The sequence below is a fragment of the Manis pentadactyla genome, chromosome 15, assembly GCF_030020395.1.
Source record: "Manis pentadactyla isolate mManPen7 chromosome 15, mManPen7.hap1, whole genome shotgun sequence".
Lineage (NCBI taxonomy): Eukaryota > Metazoa > Chordata > Mammalia > Pholidota > Manidae > Manis > Manis pentadactyla.
Window position 1 is genome coordinate 22,616,654 of NC_080033.1, and position 25,185 is coordinate 22,641,838.

Consider the following 25,185-nt stretch of genomic DNA (forward strand, 5'->3'; position numbering starts at 1 on the left):
CCCAAGGAGAGGCCTGACTTATTGCCCTGCCAACTGCTACCCACCCAGGCAGGCAGAGGCACCAGACACTTGGGCAGACACAGGCAGTCTCAGAGCACAGGTAGGCAGACACAGGCTGTCCCAGGTGACAGGTGGGTTGCTTAGGCACCTGGTGACAGGCATGGCCAGGCGGGGTTGGGTACAAGCACGAGTATAAGATGATGGCATCTTTGGACTCTAGAGGAGGCTGAAGAAGGTATGTCTGGAACTGAAGTCACCTCTGTCCATTGACTTTCCTCTGCCCACCTTGGTCACCCTGCAACCTAGCCAGTCTGTCTTTGTCACCAAAGGAAGCCGCACCATCTCCAAGGTCCAAGTTGGAGTCCCACCTTCCACCTCCCCTCTGCCCATCAGCCCTTTCTAATGCCCCTCCTTGTCTAGTCTAGGTCCCTTGGGCCACCATTTCTCTGTCCCCTCTTCTCCTTCCACCATGCATGTCTAGGAAGATCCCAGCTCTGACCTTCTCCATGCTGCACAAGAAGCATGTTGGTAGACACATGGCCAAACTGCCATCGTTTGAATCCTGGAACATTCTCTTAAAAGCTGTGTGAGCTCAGGCAAATTATTTAACCTCTCTGTGTCTCATTTTCTTCATCTATAAAAAATGGGGAGGATAATGATTGTATGGATCTTACAGGGTTATAATTAGGATTAAATGAGCTAATATATATGAGATGCTTAGAGGAGTCCCTGGCAAACCAGTAAATACCATAATTGTTTATTATTGCTTCAGGACCTTAAGTGGTACATGACAGTGGCTTGGGTTAAGAAGAAGGCACAGGAGTGGAAGAAAAGTATCTGGATTCCAGATTCACTTGGGGGCAGAGAGAAAGCAGGCAGGAAAGGCAGGGGTCCAGGGCTGATCCAGGGATGGAGGGCTGGGATGGGAAAGCCAGGGCAGGACAGGCCTGAGGTGGGAGAGATGCGAGGCTCAGGTGGGGCACAACACACAGACAGAGGTGTGGGCTAGGCAGCCTGCCATGGAGGTCAGGGCTGCAGGTGCACATCTGGGAGTCAGATCGCTGTGAGACTGGCTGAGCTTGTCCAGGGAGTGTGTAGACGGCAGAGGGCTTGGGGGTTCGGAATGTGACATAGCTGAAGCCGTGGAAGGGAGCCATTTCCGTGGGTGACGGGACTGGGAGGCAGACCAGGGTGGCTTTAGCTGGGAAGGACGACAGGCGGGCTAAGGCTTTTCCATTTTAAGATGGGGTGTTGATGGAGAATCCTGGTGACACAGAAGGGGGACAAGTGTCTCGGTGATGACTGTGAGGAGGAACAAAGGGCTTAGGATCTGACAGTGAGTGGAGGGTGACCTCTGACAGGGCTGGGAACAGGGCTCTGTGCAGAAGCATCGCTTTGACAGGAGGGGCTTTCCGGTCCTTCCCTTCAATTTAGCTGCCCTGACACGCACACCGTGAGTTGTGGATGTGTTCATTCTGTGTCCATGGGCACCTGGGTCTCTGTGCATGTCTGCAGGTGGGAGCTCACAAGTGTGTGTGTGTGTTTGCATCTGTGTGTCTGTGGATGGGTCTCTGTGTCCCCATGTGTGTGGTGGTGTGGGGGCATGTCTGCGTGGGGGTGCGCCTTTGCGAATTGTACTGTGTGTATGTGTGTGCATTGTGGTTGAGATCACAGGAGGCCTGATGTCACCGTCATGGAGAGTGGACAGACACCGGCAGATTGCTGGTGAGACTGTGGAGTCTGTGACCCTAACTGCAAGGAATGCCTAGGGGACCCTTTCCTCCTGCAGCTCAGGGGCAGATTGGAGGGGCATCCACGGGGTTGGGTTTTGCCAGGCGAGTGGCAGAAGAAGAGATGCCCAAGGTTATAAGGTGGGTCGGGATGCACCCCAAGTCTAAGCTTGCCAAAGAAGGGGGAAAACCAGCAGGGGTGATGGCAACTCACACACCACTGTGAACACGGCCTTCCACGCCGTGTCCTCCCTGCCGACCAGTGTGCGCAGGTGAGCGATTCCTGGGATCTTCTGGCCCAAGGATGCCCATGTGAGGGGTGAAGGGCTCTGGCAGTTTCCGGGGCTTGGTGTTAGGGCAGGGTGTGGGGGATCCCTGGAGCTGGTGTGTTCAAAAGTGAGCCCCCAAGTCTGCCGATAGCTGGAGAGGCAGAGCCTCGGGGCTCCGTGGCTGGGAGCGAGACAGGGCAGAAGATCTGCGACTCGGGTGGGAGGCTGGGGACCCCTCCTGTGGGTCTGGGGAATGCTCCGCCCCGCCTGGAGCGGCAAAGTCGGGGTGTGGCTGCCACCTGGTGGGCAGGCTGGGGATGCCGGGCAGCTGCTCAGGAGCGAGGACGTAGCGCCCCCTGGTGGTCAAGTTCTGTCTCTTCCAGCGGAGAGCTACTCCCGGCCGCGCCCCCGCGCCCCTGCGCCCCGGCGCCCGCCCCCCGTGTACGAGCAGCGCTGCACCGATGCTGAAGGGGCGGGCGGCACCGCGGTGAGAGCGCCCAGCCCGACTGCGTGACAGAGGTCTCAGCTCCTCTGGGCAAGACTCGCTGGGCCTCGGTCTCCTCGCCTCTAAAGTAGGGCAAGGCACACGCATCGTCAGGAGAGGCCAACACAGCTCGGCCCGGCCCGTGTGAGAGCTTGACTCAGGCTGGCAGGCCCTAGGCCTCTCGGTGTGGGTGTGGAACGACTCATTCTGACCTATGACATCTGACTTTTGGCCTTGGCCTTTTCCCTAAGTTTCAAGTGCTCTTGGGAGCAGCCCTCCTCCCTTCCTGAGGCAGGCCAAGAGGTTGGGGAAAGGGGCAGGGGGGGTCTGCTCCTGGCCCAGCCAGAACTCTGGCTACCCCGCTGCCATCTCTTGCAAAGGGCCCTTCTGGGCAGCGTGAAGAGTTAGGGAGCAGCGCAGGCCGCACCACCACCCAGGCCGGCCAGCTGGAGGGACCAGAGCCCAGGCCTCTCACAGGCCCTTCCCAGAGCCCCCCGCAGCCTGCGCCAGTGGGTCCCTCCAGAGGACACTGTCTTCTCACACTCTCCTCCCTACCCAGAGCGGGGGGAACTCCCTTCCCAAGGGCACCTGTTTATTCCTCACCCAGGGTCTGTACCCATCAGCAAGCATGGGGGCCCTAGCGATGGGAGCAGTTTGTTTCAGCCCTGCTTAGTCCCAGACTGCAGGGCCCCAGCTCCTGGAGACCACTCTGGTCCCTTCTCCATCACCCCTAAGTCCCCTGTGCCCAGCTCTGGGTCCCAGTGCACTTGGGTGGGGGTGTTGGGGAGACTCCAGAAGGAAATTCCTTTGACTAGCCAGGGGTGCTCCCCAGAGAGGAAGGGGCTAGGAGGAGATGGGGGAAGTGGGACAGACCACCTCAGCCCCAGGGCTCTCCTGGGGCTCCCCATCCCACCAGGGGGGCTCAGCACTGAGGATGAAGCTGGCAAATGGGCTCTGGGAGGGGAGGGGGTTCTGGAAGACTCTCCCTCCGTCCATTGCCTGACCGCCTCATCCTGGGCCCCTGGGTGGGTAGCCAGGCTGTGGGGACAGCAGGCGGGAAGAGGGCTTGGCCATGTCTTGGAGGCCAGAGGTGCCAGAACCTCACACCTTGCCATCTGGCTGGGCCTTGCACCTCATTTCTCCAAAGGACTCCAGGGGTTCTGGGGCTCATAGGCCCCAGTGGGGTCCCTAGGTTTTGGGGCTCTTTTCTCCCACCATTCATAGAGCCAGGCTCATGTCTGGGGGAGGTCTCCACTGCTCCAAGGGCAAAGACCCAGCAGGTCCTTCAGGGTGGGCTGCCCCAGAGGGGCCCCCATTTGGAGGACTGAGCTGAGAAGGGCACTGGGAATTTGGTGGTTGTATCCCTCACTTGATAGGCCTGCTGGACCCCTGAAAGGAGCATGTGGCCCCTTCTTGGGTCCCTGACCCAGAAGGCTCCCTCCAGACTATACCCACAAAGTGGTGAGCAGAGGAAATGGGGGCAGGGATGGGCAGGGGAGGGAGCAGCACAGCATGGTCCCAGAGAAGAGAGAGGACTGTTCACAGCCCCTTCCCCACCCCCACTGACACACATGTAGGCTCACACACACGTACACCCCCGCAGACACAGATATGCACAGACACCTGCCACATCACTCACACACAGAGACTTACATGTTCACACCCTTCTGCCCTCTCCCTGGCCCAGACACACACACACACGACACACACATTCACACACTCCTATGTTGGCAGTTGAGTCTACTGTCCCCAAGTGCTAGGGCTAGATGAGGCTTGAGGCTGGGGTTGGGGACTGGAGCTGGGCCCAGCACCACCTCAACGGATGCAAGGTGAGGTCTCAGAGCTGGGCCTCTGGCCTTTAGTAGGAGGTCATGCTGAAGGCCATCAGGTAGTGATCGCGGTCATTGCCTGGATGCTGTGTCTCCTGCTGCCAACCAGAAGGAAAGCCCCACTTTGAAGGACATGTGTGTGTGTCATCTGCCTAGCTCAGGATTGGCTCTCTCTGAGACATGACACAAGTAAAGATGTCTTTAGTACACACACACACACACACACACACTCTGCTCGTGCAGTGGGAGGATGGTTCCAGGTATCCTGATTATGTCCAGGCAGCAGCAGTGGGTGAAGTCACTTCCAGGTGACTTTGCTGAGCAAATGACACAGTGACACTCCGCCTCAGGCTTCACCAAATGCATCTATGATCAGAGACACTGTTTTTGCACTGTGATTTCTATCTCACTTTGTGCGGACCATAGCCCGGGACAGCTGTTCCTGGGCTCATGCTGACCTGGCCTTGGTCAAGGTACAGGAAGCTCCCCTGGATCTCTGAGCCTCTAGGCATCTTCTTCCCTTTCTTCCACACCTGGGAGGCCCTCAGGCCCTGACCACAGCCTCCTTCCAGCCCCTCTGGGTACCTTCTGTCAGACACCAGGACCACTCTAGCTGGAACTCCAGGGAAGGCCTCATCCTGCTCAGGGTTCCTGGGCACATGTGGTCCAGAGCAAGCAGGAGGCAGACTTGCTACTCATTATGCCTTTATAAGCTTCCATAGCCCATGGTGGAAGCAGAAAGGGAACCAGAGCAACGCATGCTGGTGTAGCCTGGCTGGGATCCAGCAGCGGTTCCTCCTTGGGGTCCGGCAGCATCTCCCCCAGCAAGCACGAGCAGAAGGAGAGCAGTCTCCTGGGAGAGATGCACAGAGACCCACAGAAAGATTCAGAGGGCGTGCAGCAGGCTCCCGGCAGACACAGGCTGACAGAGAGGTGAAACCTGAGAGCAGGCAAACAGACCCCTAGAAACGGTCAGCAGCACTTCCCATTACAGACCAGACCCCAGACAGCCGCCTTCACACCACCCTCAAAGCTCCAACTCCTCCACGACTTTCCAAGAATCACCCTGGCTTTTGACCATTTCAGAATCATTTCTGTGTGTGATGAATGTGTGATTTGAAGAGGTTTCCTCTACAGCTTCTCCTGCCCCTCTCCCAGAGCTGGCTCTCCCTGGGATGGCAATCCTAATACTTTGAGGTGGTTTTTTCTGGGCAATGGAGACAGGGTTCTCTGCAGATAACAGCTTTGGGCTAAATTTCTGCTTAGCAAGAGGTTCAGAAAGCCAGGGATAACAGCTCCCCAGCTGGTGACACCACACCCACTGAGACCCTTGTGCAGCCCCAAGTGGCAGCCTGTTCGGAAGCTCACTGTTGCGCTTGTGGGACTTGGAGGCCCCACACAGAGTGCGCTGACAGGAGGGACCCCAGTGGGCCTCCGTGGAGACATGCCCACCTTCTCCTTTGGGGATGAATGTGCTGGTACTGAGACGAGAGGACCCAGTCCTGGCGTGGGGAGTCTGAGAGCCAATGCTGCTCGGCCTCCAGGTCATCCCTCCCTCACTCCCAGGGCCAGCAAGCCCCTGGCTCAGGCTGTCCTCGGAGGCAGACAGAGCCCGGGACAGCACCCTGAAGGTTCCGTGTGTTACCACACCAACACACAGAGCGTAGGCACTGCTGCTCTGGAAACCATGTGCTTTATTTGGCCCCTCCCCCTGGGTTGTAGAAAAGCTGCAAACTGTGTAGTTTGGTACAAGGCAATGGCTAAGGGAAGTCCCTTACCGCTGGGGCCCTCCTCCTCTGGGCCTCAGAATTCCCTGGTCAACCTGACTCTTGGCTGGGCTGGCTGTGGGTAGCCGGGACTCTTGGGTCCCAGCTCACACCCCCAGCATCTTCCTCAACGTTGGAGTGTGGAAGGGGTAGGGGATAAGGGTCAGGCATCTTCTTCCCTTTATCCAAGGGCTGGGCCTCGGTCCCCATCCAGCAATGGCAGTTTCGCACGTCCTCAGAGCCCTGCGGCTCTGGGTGCCTCTCTGTGCTCTGACCAGCAGGCCGCCCTCAGTATAAGTCTGCAAAAGGCTTGGAGTAGTTGAACATCAGGTAGTCCATGTAGTAGAAGTCGTAGGTGCGCTGCCGCTGCAGGGCCGAGAGCTGGGCGAAGTATTCGTGGGTGATCCGCGCCGTGGTCCGCGCCTCCTCTGAGTGCCGGTCCTTGAACCGGGGGAAGGTCAGGTTCCGTGGCGCGCGGATGAGGCGCAGGAAGAAGTTGGCATCCTCCTCCATGCTCTCAAACTTGCCCACGAAGTCGTAGTCGATGAGGCAGGGGCTGCAGAGCCGGCCAACGTGGTCCCAGTGTATGTCCATGCCCACGGGCCGGTGCACGTCTAGCAGGTACTGGACGAACTCAGGGAAACGCACGCCCGAGCCTGTCCGCAGGGCCTCCCGAGAGGCGTTGGCCCGGTATCGGGCCAGGATGGCCTTGCCGAAGACGGGGTGGTAGTAGCTATTGGGGTGCTCAAACTTGTCGCGGAAGGCGGAGACCAGCCTCTCAAAGGGCTCGCGGACAAAGAGCATCTTGGTGTAAGTGCCGAGGCGGTGAAGGATGCCCTGGCGGTCGAAGGTGTCCAGCCGCCTGAGGGCGCTGCCGTAGTGCACGGTGTTGTGCTGGATGTCGGCGGTGGACGAGGCCAGCCCGGCCAGCACCATGAGCACGCGCTTCCAGTTAGAGCAGCCTGCCTTGGGCACCTCGCAGTACAGCACGCGGTGGCGGTCCTCCACGAAGATGCGGGACACGTGGCGGGGTGTGACCGCCCTGCGGCTGCTGCTCGCCCGGTACTTGGCGCACGCCTCCCGCATCAGCCGCTTGCGCTCCAGCTGGATCTGGTGCAGGCGGACCCAGTGGCCGTCCAGGGACCGCGGTGCAGGCCTGACAAACGCACGCGCCGAGCTGTTGGCCGGGACAGCCCCTGCAGCTGCCATTTTCTTGATAAGCAGCCTCCGGCGGCGCTGCCGGGGTCGCAGACGCGCTCCCGTGTTTAGGTGGGATTGTGGCTGGTCAGGTACCAGCAGGTGGGGGCCTCTCGGGGCCCGGCTGGACAAGTCTAGGGTGGCCTTCCCTGTGGGTGCCCTCAAGTCACCATCCTGAGGAATGCCTGGTGGGAGGTCCTGAGGGCAAGCGGAAAAATGGTTACCAGGGTGGGCAGGACAACTGGGCACTGAGGGCCACGGCCTGGGTCCCTACCCCGTGTGTGGCCTGTTTTTTCCCCAGGTGAGCGGGGCAGATGGGCTGACCCTGGGGGATGTGAGCCCTCTGGTCTGGGCCGCGCGACCAGTCCCGGAAGGCCCCCTCCTCTAGCTAGTGGGCCGTGGTCTTGACGACTGCGGGGCCTGAGATGCAAGTGCAGTTTCTGCCAATAGATGGCGCAAGCCTCCCAGGAACCTCTGCCTGGTCATGCCCGTTGCGGGTGCAGGTGGCCTTAGGAAGCCTGCTTAGATTTACTGCGTCTATTAGCACAGTCAAAGCCGCCATCCAAAGGGAAAGGGAAATTCATGGGTCCAAAGCCCTGGGCTTTGTTCCCAAGGCTCCTGGGAAGGGCTGGACACATTTTTCTTTCCAAGAATGGATTCAACCTGAGCTCCAAATTTTCTTCCCTGACCTCCCCAACTTTATCCAGGCTGCTATGCCGAGATTTATCTGACTTTCAGAACTCACATTGTCTGGCTGCTGTGGCCTGATGTTGAACTTCATTCCTGAAAAGCAAACAGAGACGACAGTATTAGTAGGGGAAGTACTATGTGGCTTCCAGGGACCTGCTTGTGGGCTCTTGACTGTAGCAGCCAGGCTGGAGGGCACTTAGGGTGGGCTCTGTGAAAAGGCAGCTCATGGGTGGGGGTGGGAGGATGGTGTTGGCCTGGTATAGCTGCCCCTACCCACATGGAAAATGGAGGTGCAGCAAAGATGTGGCTCCCAGCTGATGCTCACTTCTCAGTGTCTCACCTCCTGATGTGACCTGGGAGGTTTAGAAAGGTGTCCTGCCTAGGTGTGTCCACATCCTTCTGAGCTGTGCAGCCAAGGACCTGACAGCCCACCCCTCACCTCACACTGTCATTAAGTTACAGGGAAGGACCCTTCAGGAAGCTCTGTCCATCCTCCCTCTATGCCCCATCAGTCCTGCCCTGGCTCTAGTTGATGTGGACTTTCTGTACTTGGAATGAGACACACTAACACCCATGCCTTTACACATACCAGACCTGGGAACAGAACACACTCCTTCCCCTGGATTGGGGCCTCCCCACTTGCTCTGGGAAGTTCCCCAGGTGAGGGGGGCAGATGGGCTGACCCTGCGGGATGTGAGCCCTCTGGTCTGGGCCGCGCGACCAGTCCCGGAAGGCCCCCTCCTAGGCAGCTACTGCATGATTTTGGCCATCTTGGCTGGCCCTGGGGGTCAGCTGGCCACATCTTGCTTACCCTGGGCTCCTAAGGGCTGACAGAGCCCGGGCTCAGAGTGATTGTCCAGCAAGCACTTATGACTGGAGGAAGATGGAAAGACGGTGCACTGATGGCCACACTCCAGAATGTCACCTTTGCCCACCAAGGAGGCCGTTTGCCTGAGCTGGGGCTGGGGTCACCCAGCAAAATAAGCTCTGAGGAGGTGGACTCTGGCCAGAGGAGAGGATTCAGCCTCATACCTAATTTGGTCTGTTTTGGAGGAGGTCCTGGGAGGACAAGAGGATTTCCTTTGGGGCAACCTATTTAAGAATCTTGGCCTCCTTCCCCCAACCCTGCTTGGCCACTGAGGCATCAGGGTATCTTCCTGGTCCTATACCATGTGAGTGGATGTTTCTGCCCTGAGGCTTTGCAAAAAGCCACAGTCCCAGTCAGAACCAGCCACCCCTTAAGCAAGTGGAGACTTGAACTTCCAGTTGGCACAATGGGGCATCTTGTCTGACCACCCGTGACCAAGTTCTGGCTGCTGCCTGGGGCCCAGCACTTCCTCTGCTGTCTCTGTGTACTTGGCAGAGGTCCAGTAGCTGGGGCCCAGCCGGTGAGGGAACATCCACGTCCTCCGTCCCTGACCCAAGGACTCCTCTGTGAGGTCTAGTTTTACAGGTTCAGCCACTGCTGTGACCCTGGCCTCATAGTGGTCAGTCTGAGGATGTGCCCACACATCTCCAATCAGCAGCAAGCATGTAGGGTGGGTGTGTGGTCATCCCTGGGCTGGAAAGCTTAAATTATCTGAGCCTTCTGGCACCTTCCTCAAATCCCAAGAGAGGTGGAAACAAAGGTGGAACTTGGGCACGTTGCCTCTTTCTTCTGCGTCAGTATTATTTTTTGATCCCTTTGGCCTGGGAACAGGGGTGTGTTCTTCCCTAGGTAAAGGGCAATGTGTCCACACCATCCCGGATCTTCCCCAGCTCATGTGCATGTGGTGCACGTCAGGGAGCTCTGGCGCAGGTCTTCCACACTCTCCTGCGGAAGCTGAAGGGAAGCCCCAGGTAGGACTGGCTGCTCACACACAGGGTGTGGCAGTGGGGGCCTCACTTTGTTAGAGGAGCCTTTTAGAATTAAGCCTCCAGAGCCTATTTCCCTTCTTCAGGCCACCCCCTACCTTCCTCATCCTCTTCACAGAGTGCATCCCCTGCGTGAGCTTCCGGAACTCATTTCTTAACAGCAAGTCTGGATTTTTCCTGCAGCCAACGACCACAGATCCCTTCACCAGAAGGGACCTACTGCACCCTCAATTTTCCTCCGCACTGCCAGGTTTCCTTAATTATTTTCTTCTGGTGACGGCAGCTGGCTCTGCTAAATCACCTCTCCTACTCGAGAGTCGCAGATACCAGGATTTACTCTGCTTGTCAATCCTGTCAACTTGTCAAGGTGCAATGGGGCTTATTTATATTCCTTTTCTGGAGCAAATGAGTCATGCCAGATTTGGCCGCGAGTGGGGCTGAGAGGCCACTTATGAAAGGCATCCTGCCAGCCGGTGAAGTTGGACAAGGATGTGCTTATCAAGGTCGCAGCCCCTCTGGCTGTGGGGCCTGTCCCATTTGATCTGTGCAGATGGGACAGGAGGGCACTGAGCCTAAGGAGTTTCCAGGGTTGGCCCACAGGAAGGCTGGCTGGCCAGGCCCAAGCCCCGGGCACCAGCTGGGGAGATGGGCCCTGCTGGACAGCACCCCAGCCAGGTGAGCCTCCTGGCCTCTTGGCCACTTTACCCAATAAGGCCAACCTAGCTACAATTGCCCCCTTTGAAAAACTCAACAAAGACGTTTTGTGGAGCCCGAGTTTGCCACAAGCTGTATGTTGCCCTTATGGCAGCTCTTTGGGCCAAGACTGACCCCATCCCACAGGCCACTTTGGAATACAGACAGAAACTTAATGAAGGAAATGTACTGGGCTCTCCCCGTTGCTGGAGGCCCACTGTCCTTACTTTTTCAGGGGAGGAAGCTGCTCTTGCACACATTTGCTCAGATAAAGGCTGAAGCAAGACCACCCCGAGCTCCGAGCAAGGGAAGGCCAGGAGCCCTGGGCGTCCTGAGGTTGGGATCTGTGCATCCCCAGTGGGCTGCCCTTCAGGACACTGTACAGCTCTGTGGAGAGGCCACAGAGGGGCAGTGAAGGGCCCTGCCTCTGCTGCACCCCTGAGGAAGGTATCGGTGCCATGGGGGACTTATGAGTGGGGTGGGGGCATGCTTAGTCTCAGTATAACCACCACCAGCCCCTCCCAAGCCTGAAAATAAATGCACAATGTAGATAAAAATGGTAGGCTTGCTGAACAATGCAAGCCGTGGCCCCCAGGCTCCAATGTCACCAGTCTCCCTGTCTCTCCGACCCCTGCCCTGTGATGGGAATCGCAAGGCCAGTCATGTACGTGCTCCACTTCAGTGTCTGGGTTACCTGTCCTCTCCCTTCAACACAATGTTAACAATCTGCAAGCAAGTTCATCCCCCTGCACGGTAAGAAAAAAAACAACCACTTTCTCTTTCTGGACAGATGACATGTGCAGAGCAGTTGAAACACATGCAGTATGATAAGAGTGAGCATCGGTGAGAATAAACGAGGCATGAGTTATTGGGGCTGCCAAGTGTGTTCCGCGTCGTGAACTCTTCATTGGCTGAAGGTTTTCTTCTGAGTGTTTGGCAGAGAAGCTTCCTGGTTACCTGCCAAGGGGAGGCAAAGGCCGATGAGGGTGTGTGAGGCCAGTTTCTCATCGTCAGGCCATGTGGTCTGGGTCTGGGACCGAGCTGGGGAGGGGGCTTCACTGGCTCGTGGGCTGTTGGGGAGGGGGCTTTGCCCACTTCTCTCTGAGTCACAGGAGACCTGCTGAGTTAAATTCAAATGCCTCAGTTGCTGCTGCCCAGGCCAGTGGGGCTGGGGGCAGGGGAACAGCCTTTCAGTCAAGCTATGTATACAGGTGGCACTGACATGGGTCCAAACAGGACCCACGTGCCTAGAAAGGGCTGGAAGTGCCTCATGAGCCCTTGACCGTGTTTGAGGAGAGGGAGTGTTATTCTGGCTGCTCAAATCCCAGCCCCAGGCCCTGACAGGCTGTGGGGAAGGCCCTGAACTCTCAACACTGTGGCTAGGGAAAGGCAGGGTCCTGAGGGACTTGGAGCCACAGGAAGGGAAGGAGATGGGAGAGAACTGAAGAAGCCAGGAGAGGCCTTGGGGTGTGGGGGCAAATCTGAAGGCCCTGCCCTGAGGGGAGTTGCAGACTCATGGTCCTTGGAAGCTGAGTTTCCTGTACTGAGCTGTGTTTCCTTGGCTCCTTTTCCATGTCCTGGACCTTCTGTTGGCTGAAGCTGCGTGGCTACACCCACCCGAGCTGGCCGCCCACACGGCCGCTTGCTTATGCTGCCTACAGGCCGCACACTTCCAGAGGGTTCAGGCTGGCCTGGGCAGGGAAGACCCTGACGGCCAGGCCGCACCGCACCTTGGATCCGCCTCAGTGTGAGATCCTGAGCCCGGATGTCGGTACTCCACCCCAGACTTCCTGTCAGCCACGTCTGGTGGACAGACAGTCGTCCTGCTCTGCTGTTTCCACTGCCCGGTCAGGCGGAAGCAGCTCCTGCGCCCGTGTGTGCCGAGAGACAGGCCTGCATGTCCTAGGGCCGCCCTGCATGGCTGCTCAGCGTACAGGGCCTCCTCCACGCCCAGGTGATGAGCCACCAGGTGCGAAGCAGGGTCGGGGCATGGCCAGGGCGGGTGTGCTGCCCAGTGGGGTCGGCGAGAAAGCCGGACGGGAACTGCCAGGCCCCGCAAGCGTAGACGGTTTCTGAATGAGGGGCTGTAGTAGTCAGGGTCCTCCTGGCCCTTTTCTAACCACTATGAAGTTATATATATGGTGGGGGAGGGAGCAATTTATTAAGGGATTGGCTCACATGACCGTGGGGGCTGGGAAGTCTGAATTCCTGTCTGGAGATGTAGAAAGGCTGGAGATCCAGGAAGCGCAGACGTCACGGCTCCCATCTGAGAGTGGTCTGGAGGGAGAATCCCCTCTTCCTTGGGAAGCTTCAGTCTTTTTCTCTGAAGGCCTTCAACTGATTGGATGAAGCCTACCACATTATGGAGGGTAATCTGCTTTATTCATAAGGCTACTGATGTAAATGTTAATCATATCTAAAAAAACACCTTCACAGAAACATATAGACTGACGTTTGACCAAAAATCTGGGCACTGCAGCCCAGCCAAGCTGACACATGGAATTAACCATCACATGGGGTGTATTAGTTTCCTAGGGCTGCTGTGTTGAAGTACCACAAAATGGGGTGGCTTAAAATGACTGAAACTTATTCTCTCATTGTTACAGAGGCTTGATGTCAGAAACGGAGGTGTCAGCAAGGCCAGGTTCCCTCTGAAGTCCTAGCTTCTGGCAGCCCCAGATGTTCCTCAGGTTGTGGCAACTTAATCCCAGTCTCCACCTCTGTGTGTCTGTATATCCTCTTCTTTCAAAGACGCCAGTTGTTCTGAGTCAGGGCCCACCTTAGCGACCTCATCTTAAATAGATCACATCTGCAAGGACACTATACTGTCTCATTCACAGGTTCCAGGGGTTGGAACTTCAACACATCTTGAGAGGGGTGCAGTTCAGCCCAGGACAGGGGGTAATGTGACTTTGGGAGCTCTGAGGCAGGGCAGAGACAGCCTGGAGGAGGTGAGAAAATACTTCCCCTGAGGGTTGGGGCACCTGATCACCAGCGAAGGACTGATTTGTCCTCAGTGTACCATGTCTTGTCCATCTGTGTCAGACAGAGCCTGGCACAATGCCTGGCACACAGCAGGAGCTCAATAAATGCTTGCTGCAAAGCTGATGCTGCCGGAACTGAGAGCGGGCCCTGGAGGTGAGGACGGGCATTGTGCTTCTCCCTGCAGAAGCCGGGCCCAGGGCTCTGGCTGGAGTCCATCAACCCCAGCGGGGGCTTCTCCAGCTCGGCCCGGCAGCCTGCGAAGGGCCTGTGTGTCTGGGAAGCAGCTGCCAGCTGAGTGGCTAGGGGTGGACAGGTGCTGCCCTGGTTGAGGGGTCCGGCCACCCCACCCTGTCTGTGTGGGGTCTGTGGACTTGAGGTGAATCTTCCACCTGCTCAGGTTCTCCCCTTTTGAGCAGCAAACCCTGCCTTGGCGTCCAACTGTCTCATGGTGAGCGGCTCCCTCCATCTGGGCAGGTTAGTAATTCATGCAAATTAGATGCAGTACTGAAGTTTGAACACATTCAGCAATTAGAGGGCAGCCTGGACTCAAGTCATCAAAGTCAGATGGGAGAAGCCTCACTGAAGGGTCTTAAGTTTTCACTTGTGTTCACAGGAAAATTCAACTCGCTAAGCTCTCTGAGAGGGCCTCTGAGCATAGCCTGGGTCACAGCTCTCCCCAGGGCCCAGGGTAGGCAGCACTGCCCTGGACAAAGGTCCCAGCAGCTCCTGGAACCCAGAGGTGGTTCTGTGGTCAGAGTGTGGCTGTGGGGGAAGGCGGGACTCAGGCCTGACGGGCTCCTGGGTGAGGTGGCAGGCAGCCCTGCAGGGGCCCCTCTTGCCTCAGCTTCTGTGGGTGGGCTTTTTCCTGCTGTTCCAAGACAGCCAGACTCAGTGCTGTCACACAGTGACCCCGGAACTTTGGCCCAGACCCGAGCAAGGGCTTCCTCTCCCTTCGCCTGGGGACTCCACTTGAATCATAGCTTTTAACAAGGGATCAGGATGTTTAAAAAGGATTTTAAACAAAGAGAGTGAGTGACAGCACTGCTGTGTGACCTTGACCTCAGTGAACCTTAGTTTCCTTATCGGTAAGATGGGAGAAAAATACCCATTTTTCAGGTCCACAAATGTGTTGCTGAAGTGATACACAGTGCTGGGTGCAGAGAACCCATGAGTTATGGAAGCTACCAGGTGTTGGTTGCTCCTGCTGGGCTACCTTTGCAGCAGCTGAGTTTCCCTGCGCCTGGCTCCTGCACCAGCGCAGGGGCGCCAGGACCATTTGCTGAGGAAGGAAGCGCGATCTTCCTGTCTCAGGCTGATGGGCACCTGACAGCTCTGACCACGGCTTGTTTTGTTTAGTGATTCCACTCTCTTGCCTCTGTGATTAGGATCCACGATTCATCTGGGTAGTTCCCTGTCAGCTCAGCCTTGGCTGAGAATCCCGTTGGAGCTGTCAGAGTGGAGCACTGCAGCTGCCTGTCACTCAGCTAGCCAGCCAGTTACCCAGCCTGTGAACCCTCCGGCTGCCTCGCCGCTCTGCACCCACCATTCGCCCATCACCTAGTGGTGGTTGTCCCTGAGCATCCCCCCTTCCTGCATGCCCGCCTATCCAACAAGGGAGGGGTCCTCAGCTCCTGCTTCGGAGCTCTCCTCCGTCAGAGCTTGGGGTTGACCCCCATCATGCCTGGTGTGTGTGTGGCCCTAGCACTCATGTGCCATGCTCTGCACTACACCCCCATGGGCGCGTGTTGCCTGGAACCAGACATGGTATGCCTTGTACTATGTTACATCACACATCCTGGTTCCCGCATCTCTGAGACACACACGTGCATGCTTCCTGCAGTGTGATGTGGCATCATCTGGACGGGGAGTGTGGGTGTTCACATCACTGTACAGTTTTGAGCACAGGGCATGTGGCTTAGAGCAAGTGCTTAGAGCATACTGAGCAGCTGTATGCACCAGGCAGTGTCTCATGAACCAGTGACAGTGTCCTGGTCATGAATGGGATGGCCGTGGCTCCTGCCCTCATGAAGTTTACAATCTGGCAAAGAAAGGAGGCATGGACAGCAATTCCAAGTGTGATGGCAGCAGTGGAGGGTGTAGCATGTGACCAGAGTTGTCAGCATGCCCAGGGCGCCAGGTGAGGTCTCCCTAAGTTAGTGGCAGTTAGTTGGCACCTGAGGGTAATGAGGGCAGAGCTTGGCCTTGCACAGTGACAGCAGGGCTCATGGGATGAAGGGATATAGACTAAAGGGTGTCAAGAAATGGCAGGGCCACGATGGCCAGCAAGCAAGGGGCCTTATGGTCTGGCAGAAGGCATTAGATCTGATCTCCTAAGGTCGAAGGGGAGCCTGGAAGGGCTTTAAGGTGGGAGTTATTTTGAATTTCAGGACCATTTTGAGATGAAGAGCTGAAGACAGAAGCAGAAGGGCTGGTCAGCGGATGCTGCCCTTGCCCAGGCAGGAGATGTGTGAGGCCTGGCCTTGGGGGATGATGGTGGAAAGTGGAGGAAGACATGAAGAGTATTCCCGGTGTGCTGGTCAACGTTTAACAACTGGCTCCCTCGGAGGGGGAACGTCTAAGTTGTAGTGTTTGCTAATACCACAGTATAAAGTCTCCCACTATGACAGATTTCAGGCTGCTGATGTGGATGTGGAGCTGGGCCCCCACAGGCTGGTACGAGTGCTGTCACTCACTCTCTTTGTTTAAAATCCCTTTTAAACATCCTGATCCCTTGTTAAAAGCTATGATTCAAGTGGAGTCCCCAGGCGAAGGGAGAGGAAGCCCTTGCTCGGGTCTGGGCCAAAGTTCCGGGGTCACTGTGTGACAGCACTGAGTCTGGCTGTCTTGGAACAGCAGGAAATCAGCAGGGTCTGCGATTGACTGGAAGCAGGATGAGGGAGCTTCTGGTGTTGGGCTTGGGCTGCAGGTGGATGCTGGGGCCACTTCCTGCAACGAGGGGCAGATCCTCATTGAGTCGGAGATACCTATGGGTGTCCCGAGTGTAGACATCCAGAGGGCAGACCTGGGTGGGGAGGACAAGCCCAGGGGCTGTGTGTGTGCAAACGCATGTTCCCCAGCCTGTGGCTCTCCGGCAGGTCAGGGGGTGGGACCAACACCTCTCAGGGACAGAAAGCAGGCCTGAGGCGCAGCACCAGCCACAGCAGCGGGCCTGGCCTGAGTCCTGTCTTTGTCCAGAGCCTGCAGGGAGCTACAGCTTGGGCTCCGAGTGGCTGCGGTCAGGCCGGTGGGACTGATGAAATGACTCCTCTTGTTTGACCGTCAGGGCACCCAGGCCCTCTCCAATCTGCTCTGCGGGAGGGGCCTAATCTGGCTTAAATATTGGTGAATTCCTGCCAGGGGTTACCAGGAAATAAAAATGAATGAGTCATGCTGGAGAATGATGCTGAGGTGGCCCCACTGAGGGGCTGCCTGTTTGCAGGAAAAGTGCCATCAATACTGACTGGACAGGCCCTGTGACAGGGTCTTGGTCACTGGAACCAAGTCAGGTCATCGGAGGCCACCAGCAAGGCAGCCTCATTACTGTGGTGGCTCAGCCGCAAGATGATGGTCTGCCCAGGTGTAGCCAGCTTCAGGAGGTGCCGTTCTGGCCGCAGCGTCTGTCACTGAGGTGGCCTGTGGCTGTGAGACTCATCACAGATGTTGCCTGTGAAGCCCAGGAGAACCGTAAAGGAAGGGGGTCCCAGCTATGCTTCCCCAGCCCCTCGCGGCACCTGCCCTAACCTGCTGCAGGGGCCACTCTTTCCAGAGGGAGGTGCTCCAGTCCCCAGTGGGGAGTCAGGCTCCTGCAAGTGAGACGGTAAACGGCTGCTGGCGACTCAGGAGTGGACCCTGGGAAGAGTGGGGCGGCGGTCCCCGCCGTCCACTGAGAGGCCCCTGAGTCTGTGAGGCAGGCCTGCCCTCCTAGCCCTGACCGAAGCAGTGATGAGCGGGGAAATGAGAAGGGGTGAGTCAGGGTATGAGGGGTTGGGGTGAGGGAAATGCACCCACCCCAAACATGTTGTCAGAGGGAGGTTGGGGAGGGCTGTGGGGGAGGCAGGGAGACCCCACCCTGGGGTTGGCCATATTGGGTAGGGCACAGGACTTGAGTCAGGCCTGTAGGTAGAAGCTCTCAGCTGGAAACGCTGGACTGTGGGTAACGACAGTGTCTACACACAAGCCACACGGCCCAGCACTGCAACTTCCAGCACCCTTGAAACACATAGCCGACAACGCTGCATACCAACATCCTCATTAGCTCTGAGCACAAGAATATTAAGTAGAGCTAAACCCTGGAAATGTCACCCAGAATTTTCACAATTGTCATGTGTACTGAGAATTTGCCAGTCATTAAGGCAACCCCTCAGCCGAGACCCCCAGTCCCCTCCCCTCTCCAGCATTGCGGGGATGTCTCCTTTACTGTGAAAGGCACCATTTGCAGGGAATTTGATGTTGGTGTTTGCTTGGGTGGGACGAGGGCTGCCAGGCTCCTGAAGGTACTCTGCACGGTCCCTTCAAGCTCAGCAGGTGTCTTCTTAGTCTGCTCATCTGCAGCAAAGCCCTGGAAATTAGACCTGCCGACTTTGCAAACAGAATACGGTCCCCTTGTAATGACTGCTTGAAGGGTGGCAGGGGTCTCTGTGAAAGGATTGCACAAGATGTTCTGAGTTGTTTTCCTGATTCTTTTGAACCAACCTGTGCTCTCAGGACAAGGAGAGGGGATCAGAGGCACGGAAGCAGAGAGGCGGCCCCTCCTGGCTGTGTGCATTTCCTGCTGAATTAGGACTCCCAGCTGGATTACCAGGCCCGTGCTATGGGCACCTCTTGGCAGTCGTGGATACGCTGTTCCAAGAAATGAAAGCAGGCTGGCTTGTGCCTCTGTGAGGTGGAGATGAGGACCTGCCCGTGGAGGTGTGCATGGGCCATCCTCTCCAGGATGAATGGTTCACTAGCTGGGTGAGAGCTGCTCAGCCCACCGAGGCATCCTCTGCAGGATTAAACGTCATTCCTTCTAATGACTTGATTTATGTCTGGAGGTTTACAGCTCCAAACAAAATATTGTGATGATGGTAATAAATCACACTGGGGATGCTTACAATGGTGATGAGCATGTTTTCTGTTTGTTAGGGAGGTGATTACAGAGATAGGGGCTGCTGTGTACCAGCACATGTAGGCAGGGAGCACAGGACACATGTGATGTCAGACGGTGGGCACTTGGAACAGGGCATTATTTAGCCTTTCGTGTGAATTTGCAATTGGGACTGGCAGTGATTTCAGAAGGGCTGGAAATCCACAGGAAGGCATTCTCTGGGCACTGGGGATGGTGCGATGTTCTGAGACTGTCAATCCCAGCTTTCAGCCACTGTCAGTCCTGCTGCATCCCCAGTTATGAGCGTGATCCAGCTGAGGCTGGGGTCCAGGAATCCGCAGGTGCCTCCTCAAGGTTACACCTTCCCTCTGTGCTCAGCGCAGCTTCTGGAATACACTGGGGCCTCTTCCATCTGCAGCCCTATCTTGGTTGGAGAGAGACCTGGATGGGCCAGGATGGGATGGCTCTGCAGGGCTGAGCTCCTCAGAAGAATGAGATTGGCTGCAGACAGGTCCCCTCAGACTGACATCTCTCATTCAGATGATCAGCAGAGAGTGATCTCTTCCCCGTGCCCTCGCCCTGCAGAGAAAAGCTCAGAGGAACTGAAGCCAACCTCAAGGTTTGCCTCCACGATGGATTTAAGTAGGCTCCCGGTGGGCTCAGGAGGAAACCAGCAACCCTGCTTCTCCAGCTCCTGTCCTTGGCTAAAGTCTTCTGGCAGAGATGCTATCACCCACGCCCCCAACATCTGGGCCTGGCTGTCCCCGTGAGGCAGGGTAGAGGTTGGAGATGGCATGCAAGGCAGGCACTGCCACAGACAACCTGGGCCGTTACCACCAGCCCAGCTGCAGCTCTGTTCTGGTCAGCAGTGTGTGAGACCACAAGCCTCTTCACTGATAAAATCAGCCCTGTCTCTGGCATCCAAACCTGGGAAAGTGGACGGGATGGGGTGGGACTGGGGTCAGGTTTCAGAGGAAAGGCTGCCTGCCCCTTCAGAGGAGCACAGCTGCTCTCCTGGCATGTGTGCTCTCCTCCAGAGGCACAGAGATACATTCTTGTAAGAGTCCCATGGCTTAGAGTGCCACATCAAAGACAGTTTGCCCATCATAGGTCATGATACAGGGTGACCTAGGGATGCTGGGCACTGGGGGAAAGTGATGCATTCCACTGTAATCCATGTAATTACCCAAGTGGTCCCCTATGTGGTCCCAGCTCCTGATCATAGCATATTTAATTGGGAGGTGTGGGTGGGGAATCAGGATGGGTAGAGACTTATGTGCTATACAAGGGATATCTTCCATGTCAGATGTGATGGAGCATGGGTGACAGGGAGATGGCACATGGGTGGCACATTGACAGCAGCTGGGATGGCAGGTAGACGGTGGGATGGTGGGTGAGTGGGTAGCAGGTGGGTGGGTGGGTGGTTCGAGGTCCAGAGTACAGTATTTGACATGGAGGCCAGGTGAGGGTTGGGGCTGGTCAGGTTGCTAGCTGGAGAGGAGACAGAGGGATGGGAAGTGATCCGGCTGCCGGCAGGCTCCAGTCCAGCCTCTGTGCTTTCCCTGTGGGCAAGAGGGATGGGAAGCTCAGGCCTGCCTGTCTAGAGTGGCACAAATGACAGCTCCCAATCAAAGGTAAGCCAGGGTACCCAGTGACCCTGCTGAGCAGTGAGCATACAGTCCTGGCTGCTGTGAAGGACGGCACCTCCCTTTCCACCAAATGCTAAAAGCAATCTCCCATGTCAGAAGACAAAGCTTCTGTCCATCTTTGATGAGAACAATGGCCAAGAAAAATGTTGTTTGTTTTATAAAGTCTGGCAATTTTTGATAATGAAACCTTTAGCATATATAATACTAAAACCTTTCTCATTCTAGGCAGATAAGGAATAATGGTAACATATTTCAACTTCAAAAGCAAGAAATAACCTTTTATCACCTAATTCAACAATGTTTCTGGGAAAATATGTTGAGAGAATGTAAAATGCTATTTAAATGATAAAATATGCTGTCTTGGATGGCAAGGATTTTAATTGCCACGATCAGAGTCCAAACACACTTCCACGCCAGCTCTGACAGACGCTGCTAATGACATGGTGTCCCTACCGAGGCAACGCGGAGAGGGTCAGCGCCGACTTCTGCCATCTCCCCTGGGAACTGGCAAAACCCGACAGCTGTCGGGGCTCACTGGCGTTCATCAACATCATTGCCTTGTTAAGTATGAATTGGTTCAGATATTAATATTAATCAGCCAACACATTAATATTAATCAGTTAATATATACTTCCCATGACAACAAGAGATAAAGGAATCTTATTATGTGGTGGATCAGGGAACACAGAATATCTAAGTGGATTTCCTTGGGATTCACGGCATAAGGGAGCCTAAGCCTCTTAGGCGTGTCATCTCTGCAGGATGGAGCTGGGGTGCACACATGGGCAAAGTCACAACCAGGAACAGCCTGGAGGGGGGTGGATGTCTCTCCAGGGGTACGGAGGTGCTTCTCCCAGGCAGACAGCAGGAAGGTGGGGCGGTGGTGGGTGTGGGTGGGCCTGCCTCCCTTCCTCTCAGGGCTCGGGGAGCCTCTGGAGCAAGCAGGCTGCCCAGAATTGGGCCCCTGACCACCCACAGGAGAGCGTATGATGGCTGTTCCCGACCCCCAACCCTCCTGCCCTGGTGGAGGGGGAGCATTGCTTCCACAGTCACTCATTTGGGATCTGGCAGGTGCTGAGGACACAGGGTGGATAAATGTTCCTGGCTCCCATGGGCTCAGAGGGTTGGTTTTACTGCTGCTGTTTCACGAGGGAGCGATGAGCCTCAGGAGATTCCGTATCTTGCCCTTGTCTGCATTGCTGGCCCCGTGGGTAGCAAAGCCAGGGGTCTAGGCCAGACCTGAGTGACTCCATGGCCTCATTCTAACCATTGTGCACCACTGCCTGCCAGTGCGTGGGACAGGGGGCTGGCCAGCTTGGGTGGGGGGCAGTCACAGCAGGTCTCACAAGCCATCACAATGGGGTCACACAGTCAAAATGGAACCAAGGTCTTGGCCTTGGGCTGCCCACAGGGGGTTCCTGGGGAGGCGAGATGCAGAGGTTCTTTTTCTCCACTGAGGGCGACCTTCGGGCATGCTCGCTTGCTGGCAGCCACCACAGGCAAAGGCCAGTCTGAGCACAATTAACATTTTAAGCACTGATTATTTTATTAGGGTGACTAAGTCTGAGGATCCTTCAATTTCAGCTAATTGGAGAAAAATGGCCATCAGTTATTGAACAGCGGGAGGGTGGTTCCGTGCCTCCCCAGGTCCCGCTGCAGCTGGGCAGCTGCCCAGGAGAGGATGTGCTGGGCGGGCCTTGGGCACCCTGCCCTGCCTTCCCTAACATCTGCTGGGCAGGCTTTTGAGCTGAGTCAATTACTTGCCTTTTTAGCTTTTCCATTTTGTTCCATTTTCTGCAACAGCATCTGTTGCAAGAAAACCAAATGCAAGAGGAAATGGGATTCATCATTAAAGGAGAACGTATAACACCCCTTCACTCCCCCTTGTGCTTGATAATAATCTGAGCTTATAATGAAATCCTCGGGCCCTCCCTGGCATGGCTAGAAGGGCTGCAGGGGCCGGCGGCACATTGCCCGTCGCTGAGGGACACAGGTGCTGTCCTGAAGGGAAGGTTCAGTCTGAGGGGCATGGGCCAGTGCCCCCCACTGCCTTCCTACTCCTTGGGGGCAGGCGCCTGGTGTCCAGGGTCTCATGGGAGAACCATGAGGCTCTGGTGCCCAGACTTGCGGAAAACTATAAAGGATGTTTTATTATGTTTTGCCCATTATTCCTTTGGCCCCCTATAGACAACCAATTAAGAGAATCAATAGTTCTGGTCCCCTGACATGGGGACTGCAAAGGTGGGCCCCCAGGGGCCTGGCTGCCGGTGGAGTGGGGGTATGGCTCTCTCTTCGCATAGCATCTGTGGACTGGATGGCCTGGAACCATCCTTTTGGGGGGCGTGGAGAGAGGGGTGGCTCAGGGCACAGAGAGGCGCTAACTCTTCTCCTCAGTGACAGGCCCTTAGGCCCAGGTAATCCCAGAGGGGAATGAACAGGACGCCCTGAGGAGAAAGGGTCTATCTGTGTGCATGCCTTTGTGGGGGACCAGGGCCCCTGGTGAGGACATCTGGTTTTGCATGCAGCTGGAGAAACTAAATTCAGTGGTGACCCTCCCTGCACTGTGACAGACTCCTGCTTCGGAACACAGGCTCCTACTTGGTAAACCTCACCGGCCACACCCTCTGTGGCCCGGCTCACCAACCCCATCCGGGCCTCCTAAGTGACCCCATGCTGTCACAGTCGCCGTCAGGACACTCTTGTCTCAGGACACCCTTCTCAGGACCCATTTCTTACTCAGGCTGTGCACCTCCTTGCCTCCCCTCCTCGGGGCGCGTTCTCACCTCTCAGGCAGGCCTGGGACTGAGCACCCTGATGCAGGCGCTGGGGCCTTCCAGGCCTTACCCCACAGGCCTGTCTCTGGGCATTGAGGCCCCTCAATCACATCAGCTACCTGGGACCACCCCTAACCTGGGCACAGGCTTTCAGTGGTCCTTGGGCCCTGTGGGGCTCATGCCAGGCAACTTGGGAACAGATGCAGGGCACGTGCCACCTGGAGACCGAGAGTTCCTGCCATGGCCCCTGCCTGCAATGACTCTTACCCCTTCCAGGGCCTGGCACTGGGTGGACCCACTGGCACAGTGCCCAGCACATGCATAGCCCACTCTCCACAGAGGGCTCATGCCCTGGGAGTCTGACTCTGGCCTAGAAGTCTGTGTCTCCCATCCGAACAGCCTGGGTCCTCAGGGAGGTATGCACACCCACAGTCCCCCCAAAGGAGAGACCGGGGTGAGCTGGCAGGAAGCCAGCCTGCTTGCCAAGAGGGCCTGCAGGACCTGCCCAGGTTACCACCCTCAGGGGCCACCCAGGGATGAGAGTGCCTCCCTGCTCTGCTCTCAGATGCACCCAGACATCCTACCAGTGAGGGTGTTTGTTGATTCCTGGGGTTCCTTAGTTTCAAAGAAACTTGTAGCACTGGACCCTTACAGAAGTTCATGAGGGCGGAGCTGTTTTGACCCAACAGGACACATGGAGAAACTGAGGTGCACACATATCCAGCCACCCAAGCTGGTAAGTGGAACCCGTGTCCTCGGCCCCCAAGGCTGTCCTCTCTGCCCACTGCCTTCTCATGGAGCTTTGTTGGAGGTGGCACGGTGGGGTCTGAGGGACCTTCTGAGCACAAGGCATGGGCTGCCTTGCCCTGTCCCTAGCACTCAGTGTCCCCAAACCCCACCCAACAGTACCTCTCTTAGGGTTAACTCAGGGTGGGGACTCTCCCTCCAGCTCCAGCCCAGGTCTGATCTGAAAGAGCTTCTGAACTTCTCTAACAACCTCAGGTGCCTGTGTGCCCCTGTGGGATGTAACTCCCAGCTTGCCCTCTTTCTTTAGACTCTACTTGCTCTCAGCCTTCGCCTGTGCTGTGGTCCCTCCTCCCTCACTGTGCTGGCTGAGCACCATGAGCCCCCACAGAGCCCATGACCAACCGCACCGCGCCTGCCTGTGGCCTCAGTTACACTATCTCTCTAATGGGAAATCAGTGGCTTTGTTCCCAAAGACAAATGTGTCTTCCAAAGGAAAGGATGACGTGAACAACCCAGTTTAAGAAACAGAGCTCTGTCACTACCACTGAGGATCCCTCTGCACCCCTCTCAGACATCCATCCCTCCCCAGCCAGGGGTAACCGCTGTACTGAATTTTGTGTTTATCATTGCCTTTCTAAGTGTTATCTTTTCTATTTTTGTATGTGCTTATACCCCTAAGCAACTTATTTATTTTTGCAAGGTAGCTTGGAATTGGCCACAGTGGGAGTATTTACACCACTGAAATTGGCAAATACTACAAATCAGGGCTTTGTCTGTCCCTTGTCCCCAAACCACATTTACCAGCATGTGTCTGGATATAGGCCACCTTCAGGGGGAAGGCATTACTTTCCAGGATAAGAGGCTCTTGTCAGCTGAGGTCAAATCTCTGATTAAGAGTGTGTCTGTGAGCCATTATTAGTCCCCATAGTGGTGGGGGGTGGTTGCACCCACCAGGTGAACAGATCTGGGTGGAACACCCAGAGCATCTATTACGACGAGTTATAGCAAGGTACAGGCTAGAAGTGACCCTACACATCTGTCCCCTCATTTTTTATTATATGACTCAAACTATTTACAGGCCGCTCCCTGGAGTCAAGCACATGCTTACCAGGGCTCTTCCTAACCTGAAATTATTTATGACTTGGCATTCAGGGAGGAAAAGCAATTTTCTCAAAATGTCTGATGTCATGATATATAGTCCATTTGACATGCACGTGCCAAAACCAATTGCTCTGCTGGTCTGCCCCTCAATTACTATTACCCTGAATTAAAAAGGAAAATGAATATTGCTTGCTAGGATGTTAACTCAAGAAGCATCCAGAGAAAATTCCTAGAGCATCTTCTAGAGAAATACATGCCTTGGATGAGATTACAAAATGCATGAATTTTCTGGCCTCATCACTCTTGCCTAGGGCTCTTTTGTTAAGTGTCG

General features: G+C 56.0%; 1 protein-coding gene across 2 annotated transcripts in view; it reads right to left on the minus strand.

Annotated features, from left to right (window-relative positions):
- Nucleotides 1-5,993: 5,993 nt before the first annotated feature.
- The window catches only part of CHST8 (carbohydrate sulfotransferase 8), a 113,830-nt gene continuing 94,638 nt past the window's right edge, over nucleotides 5,994-25,185 (minus strand). For both annotated transcript variants that reach the window (XM_057492948.1, XM_057492949.1), the window contains exons 3-4: nucleotides 8,021-8,058; nucleotides 5,994-7,473 (exon numbers count right to left, since the gene is read on the minus strand). In XM_057492948.1, the coding sequence (XP_057348931.1) occupies nucleotides 6,367-7,473; nucleotides 8,021-8,058 (1,145 nt within the window). In that variant the 3' untranslated portion in view covers nucleotides 5,994-6,366. The remainder of the gene's footprint in view (nucleotides 7,474-8,020; nucleotides 8,059-25,185) is intronic.